The 15841-nt window shown below is 36.2% G+C and overlaps 1 protein-coding gene across 15 annotated transcripts in view; it reads left to right on the top strand.

Annotated features, from left to right (window-relative positions):
* Nucleotides 1-15841, top strand: part of ntm (neurotrimin) — a 388864-nt gene that overhangs the window by 243611 nt on the left and 129412 nt on the right. For 7 of the 15 annotated variants that reach the window (XM_077242406.1, XM_077242414.1, XM_077242412.1 and 4 more), the window contains exon 2: nucleotides 6278-6368. In XM_077242406.1, coding sequence (XP_077098521.1) covers nucleotides 6278-6368 — 91 coding nt within the window. Of the gene's footprint in view, nucleotides 1-5604; nucleotides 6369-15841 lie in introns of those variants that run through there. The other 8 variants (XM_077242411.1, XM_077242405.1, XM_077242409.1 and 5 more) reach the window with 6 other exon arrangements.

The raw sequence follows: 15841 nt of genomic DNA, 5'->3' as shown, positions 1-15841 counted from the left end.
AAAGTTAATTATATAATTGTATGTTAATTCAATCCACACATGAAATTACTTCAGGTAATTATAATGAGACACTTGGAATGACACACATTCTACATAACCATAAGTAGTAAATAATCAAATTTAATTTAGAATATTTCAGATTTTTTATACATGAAATAAATAATGGTATATTCAATATATTGTTTGAAGGTTTCTAACTTCTTTCTAAATTATTTTTAACTTTCTTGTTATCAAATAATCCTGAAAAAAGTATCATTCAGGTTTCCACAAAATATTAAGTATTGTTTTCAACATTTATAATAATAATAAATATTTCTGGAGCACCAAATCATCATATTAGAATTATTTTGGAATAATTGTGTGATCATCTCATCCAGAGAATTCCTATTGAAACTTATAGGGAAAATCAAAAGGGAAATCTTGAAAGGTGTAACAAAGACAGCAAACTCATTTAAATCCATTACGATACAAATATCAAAATCAACACGAGAGCTGTACCTATAACATTCAGATCAGCAGCCACAAATAGTTGCTAGCTTTTAGTTTGAGACCAGCAGAAACAGCAGCTGTTCAAACATTTTATTTTGCTCAATGTGGCACTGATGTAAAAAAAAAAAAAAATAGATCTAAATCTATCTAAAATAAAAATAATTTCTATTGGTCAGAAACAGATGCAGGTGCAACATTTAAAATGCATGCCAATTATACTACTAATATGTTATACAATATCTAGTTCAAACATGAGAGGAAAAATTGGGCAATTATTTAATTGTTGTGGCAATAAAGTAATTTGTAATGGAAAATAAATGCAAAAAAAAAAAGCATTTCACCCTTATTTTATGATTTGTTGAATTATTTCTGAAAGCATTCATGGTGATGTTTTACCAAGTTAATATTACTATGACACGTTTTGCCCAGCTGATACATATTAACATCTCTCACACACGTAACAGATACAGTTACATGCTGATGATCTTTCTGAAGTTCTACAATGAGACCTTATTATCACAGTCCCCTGGTGGGCCAACTTAAATCTTAAAAGAAGAAGGAGACCATCTGGAGCGCAGTGTGTAGAACCAGCCAAGGAGTCTGTCAGATACATACTAATGCTTCAATTCAGATTCAGTCCGTTAGTCTGTCTGTCTCTGTCTATCTATCTGCTAATTCATTCAGCAAGCCAATCAGCAAGTAAGAGCATCGATAAATAATAAACAAAAGAAACCTTTGAATAGGTAAGTTGCATAATCTATTGAAAGGCGATATATGACAGTTCTTGCTTTTGCTTCATGACGACTCAATCCTTATAGCACTGCAGAAAAAAATGTCATCCACAAATGCCCTGTGTATGAGGGCTTCATTGTAGGGTCTGTTATAACACACTGCTTTGCTCATTATTTATATGACAGTGAAATATATTTTCATCTATGAATGCCCTCATTTCTGCTCAGAAACCCACAACTAAAGTTCTAGCATGCAGTTTTTTTAGGCCACTGTCTCGTGTTGAATGTGTGAGTGATCTGAGATGATCTATGAGGACACATTGCCACATTTGGCAGTAAGGGTCTGTCTGTCTGACAGGGTAACATGTTGTGTTTCTTGAATTGCTCCTCTTAAAAATACCCTGGACGTTTTTTGCCCTTCAGGAGGTAAGGCTTGTTATCAAATAAGCACGTTCGTGTGAACAGATTATTTATGGTAGCAAGGCTGATGGTAGCAGCTGGTGTCTGAGATCGTTTATGAAATACATACTGGCCATTTAATTTGTGCAGAATCATTATGTCCATTCAAATGGTTTAAGCCAAAATCCAAAAAATGAGTTGTGTGATTATTGTAGGTAAAGGATGTGAAGGGGTTTCAGTTAAAATGTTGTGGCAGAAATCACTGAGTATGGCTGTCAAAATTAACGCATTCATTTTGCGAAATATATATATATATTTTTTAGTTTAACGTGTTAAAAAAATTTAACAGTTAGCACAGCATCCGTTTTATTTTCTGCTGTCTGTGAAGTGGCTTAAACACCAAAACACGCAAGTGCAGCATTGAGTTCTCTTTCGTGCTTGAACGGACAAAAACACAAAACTGTCAAAATTCCCGTTTTGTCGAGTATCCTTGTAAGCACAGTTGAAAAATGTTAAATGCACATAAATAGGATGTGTGTCCAATCCGTGTCTTGTGCGTCAGATCTTAAAGTGACAGCAGCAGGGCCGGCCCGAGGCATAAGCGAACTAAGCGGCTGCTTGGGGCCCCCCAATCGAGTTTAATTTTTTTTTAGATGACTTAAACAAGAAGTGACATTATAAATGAATGAATGAATGAATGAATGAATGAATGAATGAATGAATAATTCAAGACAAGAAAATTCTGATTTCAGGATCAATATACCTGCCAACAACTGCTGCTGTGTCTGCCAGCGTTTAAGTCATGCGCATAATCTAGACACCTCGCGAGTGAATAGACAAGTCGTGCGCAACTGCGCATAGTCACGGTATTGGTTTAAATTGGAGAAAATAGACGCAGGGGAACTTAACCTTCTAGGTGTAAGGGTAGCAGTTTGAACTCTTCTCCACTTTATTATACCACACATCAGATCAATAACTCCAAAAACCCGCGACACTCCAGTACTAAGTGCCCACGACCCATTCCTATCTACGGCAAGTCCCGAGGGGAAAAATAGATTGCATACACACAACGAGCGCCAGTACATCATTACCGGTATTATAGTAACAGACTTTGTTGGATCCTGTCATTTACAATCCAACAAATTCTGTTACAATAATAATAATAAAAAAGATTTTGAGGACAGTTACACTGTATTGAGACAGTTGCGAAATAATACTATTTTTACAGTTTTCAACAATAATTGTCATTGTTGAACCCTTGCTCTTATTATGTTTCTGATTTCTCAGTTTTGTCATTATTTTAGCAGATAATTTATTTTATATGTTTTGAGACCGTTTGTTTTAAGAAGTTTCAAAGAGTTAGTAAAAGAGTAAAGTAAAAGTTAAAACTTTTTTAAGTAGACATCTATTTTTTATTAAGTATTTATTTTGTATTAATACATAACCTCATTGTATTCATTTTTAATGTATCATTATTGCGTGACATTTTTGTCAATAATCGTCAAGCACAGGTGACTTTGCGCAGTGGGAGGGGGCCCCCAAATCAAATACTGCTTAGGGCCCCCAAAAGGCTCGGGCCGGCTCTGGACAGCAGCCCAATAAACCTGTCATTAATGTTAAAAAAGAAGAACAAAAGACAAAGAGAAAATCACTCACTGCTCTTGACCGGATAACTTTTGTGGCTAAGGAGTACTATATTAAATGTATAATTTACGCAGTGAAGACTGCAGTGATTATTCAATTTCTGTATATTCAGCCTACCTGTTAGACCCAAGCCCGGAGTAGCCATTGGGGGGATCGTGAGAATTCTGCTGTGCTGTAAGAAGAGACACATGACATCTCTCCTTGTGGGGCTTTAATGGCATTATTATTATTGGAAATGGGCCCCACTCCAGCCCTGCAGACCTACCTGAAAATCTTAAAGCACTGTTTACAAGGTTACATGGATCAAAACAACAAAAGTAATAACTTTTTTTGTGCTGTGATACTGGCCTTCATTCATAGTGCTTAATAAAAAGATTCCATTAAACAAATATTTAAAATATACCATCTTTATGTTGTTTCTACATTCTTTTGGAAATTCAGTGTGAAAGTATTACAATAAAACAAGATATTAAAAACTTTAAGGTTAGGTGCGATTTAATTGTAATTAATTACAGAATAATGTGCGATTAGTTTTATTTTCTTAAATCAATTGACAGCACTAATATGTGTGTGTGTGTGTGTGTGTGTGTGTGTGTGTGTGTGTGTGTGTGTGTGTGTGTGTGTGTGTGTGTGTGTGTGTGTGTGTGTGTGTGTGTGTGTGTGTGTGTGCAGCAGACAGATGTGGATAAAACAGAAAAAATATTATGTATATTTTCTGTATTACAGATAGGACATAGGCTACCTAATGATCGGCAAGTAGCATTATTATATGATCACGCTCTTATTCATGCAAATTATCTTATTCATTTAAACCATTAAAGCACGACAAGTCATGAAGTCAAAAGAGAACATCTATGAATGTCCTGTTTATGTGACACACAAGACACGCGCACAGCAGCCACTAATGCTGTCTGTCATTCATTTTAATCAAAGAACAAAGGGAACAGAGAAAATGACTCGCTGCTCTTGACTAAAGAACTTTTGTATCTTTATTAAGGATTAATAGATATTTATTTGATAATTCATGCAGTGAAGACTGTTTGATAACGTTAAACAATTTCTGTATATTTCACATATAGTGTAGGTAAATATGTCATTTATTATGGGTTTATGTGAGGATTGTTTTAAGTTCACTTAAATCAAAAGTTGTTATATTTTTTGAAGCCTAATAAATCAAAATCGATTCATTTACACTGTAATGTTGAATGGCTATAATTAATGTTAAAAAAAAAACTATTTCATTGAGACATCATGTAGCTGTATTGGTATCAGTGATACTGGCCTTCATTCATAAAAAGATTCCATTAAACAAGTATTTAAAATATAGGCTACTGTCTTTGTTGTTTTTACATTAACCCACTGCGCAATGTGACGTCAGAGTGACGTCTTTTCTATGTAATTTATGGACGTCCAATTTCGTTCCAATGAAGGGGTTGTTTTGTAACGCCAGGCGACGTCTTTACTCGACGTCTACTGCACGTCTAATGTTGACGTCCGTGGGACCAAATGTGGTCGTTTATGGACGTCTTTTCAACATCAAATTTAGACTAATTTTAGACGTCGTTTCTATACAACTATACAACTGTAGTCCCATGTTTCAAAAGGGTGGAGGACAATTATCTTAAATAATTATAAATAATCTGTATTCATATGTATTAATCATGCTGATAACAGCAATGTTGATATTTGTAAATAAAAACAATATTGCATATTAATCATGTAAATTTCCTGCGCCTGTAATAGACGTCCAAATGAGGTTCAAAAATATGACCCAGCTCAACGGTCAAATGTTGAACGTCAACATGACGTCCAAGTTGGGTCATGGTTGAACGCCCAAATAGTGGACCTAGTTTTGACGTCGAATAGATGTCAAGAATTGGTCATGAACCGACAGACCCAATATAGACGTGATCTGCACGTCTATCCGACGTGCAATGTTTAGTGGGAATTATCATCATATAGGCTACTGTATGTCTCAGGATGACAGGCTACACACAAAATATATGTAGGCTACTGTTTTAGTTGTTAACCATGCACACGTGCACCATGCATTTAAAAACAAAATATGTGTTTGTACGTGTTCGTGACGCCCTGTCATTTCCTGTAATGTTCTGTCTAGACATCATTCCCTTCAGTTCTCAAAATATAGGTTATTTGGTTTGTGATTTGTACAAGAAAGCTCAATTGTCTTTTTCGGGAGAGCTACTTTAATGCTTGTGCTGAATGGCAGAGGCTGAAATCAATGAATGTCGCTCATGCATTGTATTACTGCATACAATAGCCTCTGATTTGTGCACTGTTTGTGTGCTGTTTTTTGCACTGTGCTGAATGGCCCTTGTCCAGTGAGGACTCGTCCGCTGCTGCTATGACAACAGCGCGCGCTTTTACCAACTTGTGCGTGCGATTCGCAGCCCCCTTCGGCGGTTAATCCAGTAGGCTCGGAAAGAAAACCGAGCAACTGCCCCACTAGAGGAAGACTTTTTTTTTTTTTAGAAGACTGTGTATATTCATACTGTACTGCATTGAGGAACCACAAACACATATCTATTCAGGCACAGCTGGAGTGACATTTTGGCACGCTCATTCGCTCTCAGCTCTCCAGCTTCCACTTCTTAAAGTTTGAGACAGCGTGTCAACTGAGGGAAAAAAAGATGGATTTTCAGTGCGGATATTAAAGGCAATAGGATTTAAGAAACCAGAACGATTGAGGTCACCACTAAAGTGTACATTTCATAAATACGTTCTTTTATTTTACCCCCTTTTCAATGGCGACGGCACGGCGCGGTCATCGATAAGCGCTCTGTACTAAATCCGCGAGGGATTTTGTTGTCTACCTGAGGAGGAAATCTGGATTAACAGATAAACTGTTATGGCTAACGTTAACTAACGCGTTTCTCTTTTGGACTACTGTGAACGGATTTACACTCCGACAACTCCGCAGATGAAGATGGCTGTGGCGTCCTGGAGGAGGTGTGTGGTGATGAGTCTCAGACTGCTGTTTCTTCTCCCCGCAGGTCTGCCTGTCCGCAGTCAAGGAGAATCCCAATCCGATAACAAACAGATGGACAATATCACCATCAGACAAGGAGAGACGCTCTTCCTCAGGTAGGCGGTGATGGTTATGCATTTATCATGCTGTCATGTTCCTGTGTGGAAAGAGCAGCATCACTGTCAAGTGTTTTGCATGTCCGTTCATTTTTATCGATTTATATTTAAATAAAGAAAGAACTCATGTGGGTAATAGGTAGCTTCAAAATGAGTTGTTATTGTGCTTGCTATTCTAAGCTTTTGTTGCTCAAACTCTAGACTATTTGTACCCACTACTTGAAAAGTTATGTTTGAGTGCTGCACTAAATCTTTAATTAAATTCAATATACCTGCAGTTCATTACACTGTTTCAGCCACTTTGAATTTAATCACAGAGGAAGAAAATTAAGTTAAAAATAGGAAATCTCATAAAATTACTTATTATATGTGTGACAAATTAATTGCATGGAAGAAAAAAAAAATCAGAATAATGTGAACATTTTAACAGTTCACAGTGCAATATCAGAAAATAGAATATCTTCTGCATGAAGCAACCAAGAGTCAGAAGTATTCACCAAAGTTTTGACATGTCAGTAAAGATCATTGAATATTGGCCATTTTATACTGTATTCAAATGTAGTGCATTACCTTCTTTGAGGCCCAGTAGTTCCCAAGTAGCCTACTTTACACTTTATGTTAGTCTATTAAAACTTTCTAAAGGCATAGTTTATTATATGTATAATTAGCTGTGTGTGTGTGTGTATCCAACTAATTGTGCTGTGTGTGTACATACTTGGCCATAACTTGTGGATAAAATTGTCCCCAAAATGAGGTAAATGTGACAACCTCCCTTTGGGTATGTCCTTAATTGGGAAAAAATATACATAGCTAAGAAAATGTGTGTGTGCGTTTGTGTGTGTGTGTGTGTGTGTGTGTGTCAGGTTTTGCCTATATTGGGGGGAACAAATGTGCCCACGGGGATAGTAAAACATGAATTCAGCTACATTGTGGGGACTAGCTAACACCTTTAGTGAGAAAAACAACTTAATGAATATAGCAAACAATGTCTTAATGAAAATGTAAAAGTTCACATTGTTTTCTGTGAGGGTTTAGAGTTAGGGGATGGATATGGGAGACCAGGGATTGTAACACAGGGTCAGTTGTAACACTGTCAGTTTAACAAGTCACAAATGATATATGGTGATGTCATCAGTATCATTCACCCTATAGCTGCACTGGTCTGACGAAATAAAGGCCACGCCTCATACAGATGTATTTTGTTGTTTATTTTTGTATCTCTCTCTCTCTCTCTCTCTCTCTCTCTCTCTCTCTCTCTCTCTCTCTCTCTCTCTCTCTCTCTCTCTCTCTCTCTCTCTCTCTCTCTCTCTCTCTCTCTCTCTTTTCAGTAGACATCATAGACACCATGAAAACTACAAGAAATAAAAACATATTCAAAATATGCATTTCTCAGTCCTTTACAAGTCTCTCGTGCCATTGTCCAATGATATACAAGTAAATGTCGCAGCAGAAATACGACAAATCCAATCAACATCTTGAATAGCACATCACATTGTGCATGTAAAGTAATATAAAACAACATTATAAACATTATAAATATATATAAAGGTAAATTACTGTGTTAACAATTATTATTAAGAAAAAAAGATTCAGACTACATGTCGTTTCTCTGGATTAATGTTCGTTCTGACCCAAAGCGCAGACCCGGTCCAAACTGAACCGGGTCATGTGACACATTACATTTTCTACGTAAATCTTACTTAAAGAACCCCTAACTTTAAACGCCTCAAAGGGCATTATAAATATCGGCTTCTGAATATCACAAAAACAATACTGATCTCAACAAAAAACATGTTCTTTGACAGTTACAACTCCCATCACATTTTTGTGCTCATGGGAGAAATGCATGTGACTGTGACCAACATTATAGATTTTATGACCAAAAAAAAAGGAAAGTAGCATTTTTTCGATCAAGATAAATTTTTTTTGCCTACCAATGAATGTATTATTGAATTATTTGACTTTCATAACCTAAAGTAGCTGTTTCTCAAGTTTAATTTGATGCTTTGCATTCATGCTTACTTCAACCCCACATATTAAACAGTTATGGCTGTTTGGGGTGGGGATATTTATAAGAGTTCATCAAAAATGTTACAACCAACCCCTTATAATGATTCCAGTGAGTCCAGTTATCAATCACATCCTCTGTTCTGCCCCAGTCACATGAGGTTTTTGCCAAAGAAAATTGAATATTAGCCATTTTATACTGTTTTCAAATGCAGTGCATTACCTTCTTTGAGGCCCAGTAGTTCCCAAGTACTTTGCACATTGTTAGTCTATTAAAACATCTAAATGCATTGTTTATTATATAAATAATTATTTTAAGCAGTTTGTGTGTAAACAACTAATTATTTGTGTGTACATTCTTAGCTATAGCCTAGTTTGTGGATAAAATTGTCTCTCAAAGTGGCGTAAATGTGACATAACCTCCCTTTGGGTATGTCCTTAATTGGAAAAAAATATACATAGCTTAGAAAATGTGTGTGTGTGTTGTGTGTGTTTGTCACGCATCAAGAGATTTATTTGGTAAATATGTTTTCATTGTAGTTTATGCACGTCGTCTTATCAGATAAAAACATTACATACACTTTTTTTGTGCACATTTTTAGAATTGATATGCATGTGACCGGAACATAGTACACTACATGAACACTCACAGCAGTTGTTTTTGTGCTAATTTAAAAAACAAAAGGATATACAATGTTTTTTGTAACTTAAAATGTTTCACTTTATTTAAAAGTGATTCCTCAGTGATTGTTATTCAATAAAGTTCTTGTTGTTACATCTATCCCCTAGTGTAGTGGGGTAGGTCGCAACAACCGAACTCTTTGCATTTGACATTACTCACATAATCTGTGATTGTCTAGTACACGTCCAAGTGAGTTTAATTTGTAGTAGACAAATGTTGCTACTGCGTATCAAAGTTTGAGAGATCTAGCACACACAACCACTGAGTTACTGGTGCTCAAACATAAAGTGTTACTACCATCCCTGGTCTCCCACTATTACCATTCAGTTCAGAATATAAACAATATAAGTCAATGGAAAGTCCCCATAATGACAGCACAACAAATGTGTATGAGTTTGGGTGCTTTTTTTGTCAAAGTTACACACAAAAATAGCCAGGTTAGATATTTTGGTCACAATTGTTTAGGATCTTCATATGTCTTAATGTAAGGACATGTTCTAGTAACCTTTAGGATATTCTCATGACTAACAGGATTACACCAACTTTAATAAAGCTTAACCTCTGTGCAGGGATTTAAAAAAACAAACAAAAACAAAACAAAACGTAGTAGTAGAGATCACTGATTGAGAATATTTAAAGTGTATGGCTGTTTTTAAACAGTATTAAACATTTATAGCCATGTATGTCACCAGTGTATGATAAAAGCCTAAGGCATGGAAGAAAAATAACAATCTCTGTTGCACGCAGTGAAGACATGCGTTACCAAACTTTATTTTTTGACAGATTCAAGCATGGCTTCTCGAACAAGAAAAATTTTAGGGTGTGACTTGATTTTGTCTATTGGTAATAGTAATTATACAGGCCTAAACTGTAAATATGCGACTATATAGCTAAGATGACAACAAAAAACAAACCGGTTCACTCGTACACAGTACATCACAATAAGGAAGAAAACACTATTGAAACTTCGTTTTCATTGCAACCTAAAATAAAATGGATTTGCAGGCCATCATTTTAGGAAAAACTTTTAAAAGACTATTTTGAGACTGCTGCTCTAGAAAGAAAGTAGAAATAAAAATAAAAAAGCCCCATTATTAGGCCTATGTTTGGTACTGACCAAAGCTGCTGTTGTGATTGGTCAAGATACAGACTGCATGAATGAGTAATATTTATCTGACAACAAAGCATTAAAACCTCTGACATTACACTAATTTTTAATGAATTAAACGTTTTCTAAATGTTCTAAATGTTACTGTGTTGCTTTTAGTTAATTTTAGCAGTTCATTGATTAGTGAGTAAATAATACATAAATAATTTTTTTTATTCAAAATAATATTTGATAAAAATGTTTCTTGCAATTGACACTTACAGCTTGCTGTATTTGAGTGTTTAATCAAGTTTGTCCACATTTTATATATATATATATATATATATATATATATATATATAGAGAGAGAGAGAGAGAGAGAGAGAGAGAGAGAGAGAGGCATATCTTAAATTTCGCCAAAGTTATAAACATTGTACGAAGGGTGCAGCAGTTCACTGATACATTGCCAGTCATTGTGACAGCTACACAGTTTACAGTTATTGGTGTCACCAGACCTTGCCGCCCAAGGGGATGTTTTCAGTCATATTTCCCCCTCAGGTGAACATTAGCAGAAAACTAACTCTGGCAGTTCCAAATTAATCTTCGGACAAAACATAACAAGATTATTACATTAAAAATAAGATTCAGTGCGTGAGTCCACAATTGCGTGGGCAAAATTAAAGCCCTCTTACGGAAATATGTGACGGAGTTTGAGGGCAGTGAGTGGGTGTTGAAGTGCCGCACTGTCTGGAGAGGATTATGGAATATGGTCATTTATTTGCTGGAAGACGAAGAGGAGAATGGTTATGGTTTAAAAGGTGAAATTGATGAGCTACAGAAATACAAAAAGAAAAAGCAGAAGTAAAAATGAAAATAAACAAACGCTCATTAACAAATGTGAAAACAAGAAAAAGGGATCACAAGAATAAACTACAGTTCAGAGATGAAAGGTCAATAAGGATTTAAGATGGTTTAAGCAATTAAAAGAAGACAAGATAACACAACAGAAGCATTAAGTTCACTAGCGGTGTGAGTCTTGTACTGCTAGCTTTAGATTTGCAGTGAGTAAAGCCAGTTTTCCCTTGAGATTTGTGATTGCCATATTTGAAAATCTGTTAGGATAGGGACTAGGAAGACAATATCTTTCCTGACAAATGCCTGTTTTGTTTGTTGCAAAAATATAAATGAACTGTATCATATAAAAACAACTACCTACCTAGGGTATAAACCAACAATCAAAACACAAGCCAAACATGTCGAACTTAATGAATTTCCACTCGCTGCTTTCTAGCTCTAACTCTGTGGTTGAAGTTGCTATTCATTTTTGCTATTTTAAAACTAAGTACTGTAGATATGTCGATCCAACATCAAGAACCCAGATTCAGAAGTGAGATGAGTGGTTTATATTAAAGATTTAAAGTTATATTATATTATATTAAAGACACGTACAATCACACATTAGAACGTTCATTGTGTCACATGATCAACTGCTACATTCAATTCTGATTCTGTGCTTTGGCTGGGACTGAGTCAGGGTTGGACACACCCAGCGCTTGTCCTATTTCACAAATGTACAGTGTTTTCAACAAAATGAGCATGTTTACATACTCTGATATGCTGATATGAAAATCAGAAATTAGCTCATTGAAATAACCTGTTGTCTCGGTTTACATGCAAACCAATAACCCGGCAACTCAAGTAAACCAAGTTTACAAGATTTAAATACATAAGTATAGCAAAAAAAAAAAAAAAGTTTGTAAAATACAAACTGATGTCTATGGAAGTGGCAATAATAATCTATTGAGACATCCAAATGATGCTGTGTTTTATTCACACCAGATACACATTGTGTAGGTGATTATAAAGTTTACTCTATTCTTCTCCTAGTTCACCAGTCACTTACTTTCATGTCTTTCAGGCAAAGTGGTTGAATATACGTGTTGTAAATCTGAAAGCTCTTGCCATTGTAGATCAACTAACATGATCATTATAAATAGGTTTAACTGACAAAATACGTTTACTTACTAAAAATTGGAGAATCAGAATATCAGATTTTTTCCTATATGGGTGAATATTTTGAATAAGAAGGAAAAATGATCATACAACACTCACTATTGTGGCTGTAATCTGTCATTTGACAGGCGTGACACGTCGCCCTGGAAATATTGTGATACATTAAAAATAATGGTAGACATAAAAAACTCATGCTGGGGGCTCAGCTAGAATAATTTAAACTTGCAAGTGAAAGGGTTAATTATTCCTCGCCCTTGGTGTTTTAATATAATCACCAGTGTCTGTCGTTTCAGAGTGTATTGGTGGAGGCAGCACTCACTGCTTCACTTGTGGTGGCTGAAAGGCTTGTGATTTATTGGCGTGCTGCTTGTATAGCTTGTTAATACCACCGAGAGCTGGTACGCTGGCCTTGTGCTACTTGTTGAAGCTCGGAGCAGCCAATTTCCTCTCTCCCAGCATTTTCACTCTCAATACGTAACAAAAAAACATCCCGGAGATTTTCCTCAGCATTTTATTGGGTGCTTAAACAGCATGAAAACATTCGCATGGCCATCTCATGCCGGTTCTCGGAGAACACTGCTCTCATGTTTGCAGGAGGAGTGGTCCTTTACTGAGTCTTTTGTGATAAAATCTTCCCGTCTGTCTCTGTTGTTGACACCTGATATATCTGCTGTCGTTATCTCCAGCCTCCCAAATGCTAGTGGATAGAAGCAAATCCCTGCAATTTCTGAAGAGTCCACCAGGTTTAACCTGCATATCATTCCAATATTCTCTCGCTCTGTGTGGAAGTGTGTGTGTGTTGGACTGCATTATTTGGTCAAACAATCATATTCTGATTCATATTCATGCAATTTAAAATGGGAATGTGATAAACATTTATAACCCCATTTTGCTGTTATTTGAGAGTATATATACTTGATCTCTAAGTGTTTTTACTGATTGGATAATGATCCAACCATGAAAAGACCAAGTGTAGATGTCCTACATTAGGCATTTTTGAAGTGCAGTATAACTCTGTCATCAGTGTTCGACTTGTTACTCAAAAAATTAATTTATTACTCATTTCTCCTTTCAAAAGTTAAATTATTAAATTTCTTATCACTCCCTAGCAACAGTAGTTTTTTACACTATAGTTATATTACTTTTCCATTACACCCACAAAATTGTCAGTTGCGTATTTTCTCAAAATCCTGACTTTGCATGTGCAGATCTTTGTGAATGAATCATCATTTATATTCTTTTCTTCATTATGCTATCTAGTGAGTATACTATGGCTTCCAGTTTTGTCTCCCTGTTTTTTCACTTCCGCAATCGCTGTTATGACTCAGAGGAAGATTGTTTGTTGCGAGTCACTCATATTATGTGTTCATAACCCGCCCTGTCTTTACCACTGACAAAGTTTCACTTCACTTCCGTGTTCTGTTCCAAACTAACCAGGTAACATGAAACACACATGAAACGTGAATCTAATAACCATACAATTAAGACCGCATATAATTAGAATGTTATATCCATGTGATTTGGGCTATTTTTAATAGCTTTTTTAAATGCTACAGGTTCATCATATGACCAAAATCCACATTACATTTCAATCCAAGTGTGGTGGTAAAATTGTAGCTATAATTCACCTGTTGCCCAAATATGATTATATTTCATTATGTATGTTGTCAAAATAATCCACGTAAGGTTGTAAGAAAATATTTTGTTTCATTTTCTAGAAATACATTTGATAATAGATGGATTTATATTGGGATCAAAGGGATGAGGGTGGGGAAGCCATGTAATGCCAGAGTAATGTAATGCCACAACTTACATTTGACAATGGTATTCTTATCTTTTCTCCAGACGAAATCAAAGTAATGGCAATATTTAGCCTACAGCTGCTGAATGTATAGCTTTTCCACGGTTATTCAATTGGTTAGCAATCCAATGATCAAATTGCATGAAGCATAGAACTAGACAGTGTAAAATACAGCAGCTCTCATTGTTCTAGGTGCAAGTTCAGAGGAAAAAAAAGTTAAAAAAATTTAATTTGACACATGATTGCCAGTTACTTTTTCCAAAGAGAAACCCACAACAGGATGAACCATTGCGTGTCTCAGAGCAACACACATCAGCTTTGTTCACAAGTGAATCAGTGTTCTTGAATGAAATGGTTCTGTGAATTATTCTGTGACTCATTCATAAAGACAGTTACTGATTTTGTTCCTGAATGAAGCAGCTTGTTTGAATGAAATGTTTGAATGAATGACTCGATGACTCAGTCATTTGTCACCACCACATCAATGTAGCTTTGCTTAAAGGGGAACTTGGTAACTCTAGCCATTTCTTCGCTGATTTTCACTTTTGTTGTTGAATGTTTTGTCAACGAGCTCCCCCTACAGCTGTTGGGCGTATATTGCACAACACTGCCGTAAGAAAACTCACTTGCGGCACCCTTCTCCCCCTTTCTACCGCTGCTCATGTGCATTTGTTATTATTGGAGCCTGCCAACTTCATCGTTCGTATAGCTAACCGGCGTGGCTTACCGGTATTGAGGGGGTCATGTGTGTTTATGTCAAATTGCCGAAAAGCAGTTTGTGTTTCTCGCTCGTTCTCTCTTCTCACGAGACTTTCTACTTCCAGCTTACCGGGACGTTAGTCCTCATGTTGCAAGGTTGGTTTTCCGCCGGGGAATGCTAGGGGGAGCGGGGAAAATCACCATTTTCAGCGGAGCAGGTTATTTAACCATCCAAATGAATTCTAAACTGTTTAATTAAGTTGAAATAGTTGCCAAGTTTCCCTTTAAAAATTTTACCCATCACCACTGCACAGCAACCTGATGTTTGTTATTCTTTCAGTTCACTTTTCACTAAACACTTTTATTGCATCACTTTACCCATACAGACATAATGTTGTACTAGTAATATATACTATAATGACTTCACAATGTTATTAGCAACTTTGTAGATCCTGAATAAAAGCTGTAATATAGTTTTGTATCGTCATAAATGTAACATTATCCATCATAAAAAAATCTGTTGGACTTTGTTCATCAGCATAACTCCAGTTACTGCCACTACTTTCCCCCACAAATCTCGGCTGTGATATCTAGCTATCACATATCCTGATTCTTGCAGTAAGCTCAAAGTTCTCCTGTATTAACTGAACCGTATTGAACGATCAGATATATTGCGAATGTCTGCAGCAGAGACAGAGAAGAGAATTAACTGGAGAGGTTTGAATGGACTGTGGCTTTGGAAAAAAAAATAAGCTTCTTGCTGATAAGATTGAGAGGGCGCTAATTTGATTTCACAGCGAGCTGCTCAACATTATCTGTCTAATTCCACTTTCCTTTACCTTACATCAACATTCTCTTGTCTCTCATTAAAGCCTAATCATTTGAGCCACCATCACAGGGCCAGACAGGAGCATGGGGTGCTGTCATAATGAATGACCGTCCAGACGATTCAGAGACCCAGGATTAATCAGTGTTTTGATATTTCAGAATTAATTTGCAGTGGCAAAATGGCCCTCGCTCTACTGTAGTTTGATTTATTTTTTTGGCTGAAAGGAGCTTGCATCCAGCCCCGGTAAGGGGATGAAAGACTAGACGCATCTGTTAGCGAGTGCATTAGCGACAGCTGTTTGTCACTTATTCTGGTTTCAGCCGCCATCAGGGCATAATGACATTGTGGCAGCTCT

The sequence above is a fragment of the Siphateles boraxobius genome, unplaced genomic scaffold (genome assembly GCF_051911475.1).
Source record: "Siphateles boraxobius isolate OS27281-9 unplaced genomic scaffold, OSU_SipBor_1 25, whole genome shotgun sequence".
NCBI lineage: Eukaryota > Metazoa > Chordata > Actinopteri > Cypriniformes > Leuciscidae > Siphateles > Siphateles boraxobius.
The sequence above is the reverse complement of the archived record's forward strand: the minus strand, read 5'-3'. Positions and strand labels throughout refer to the sequence as shown.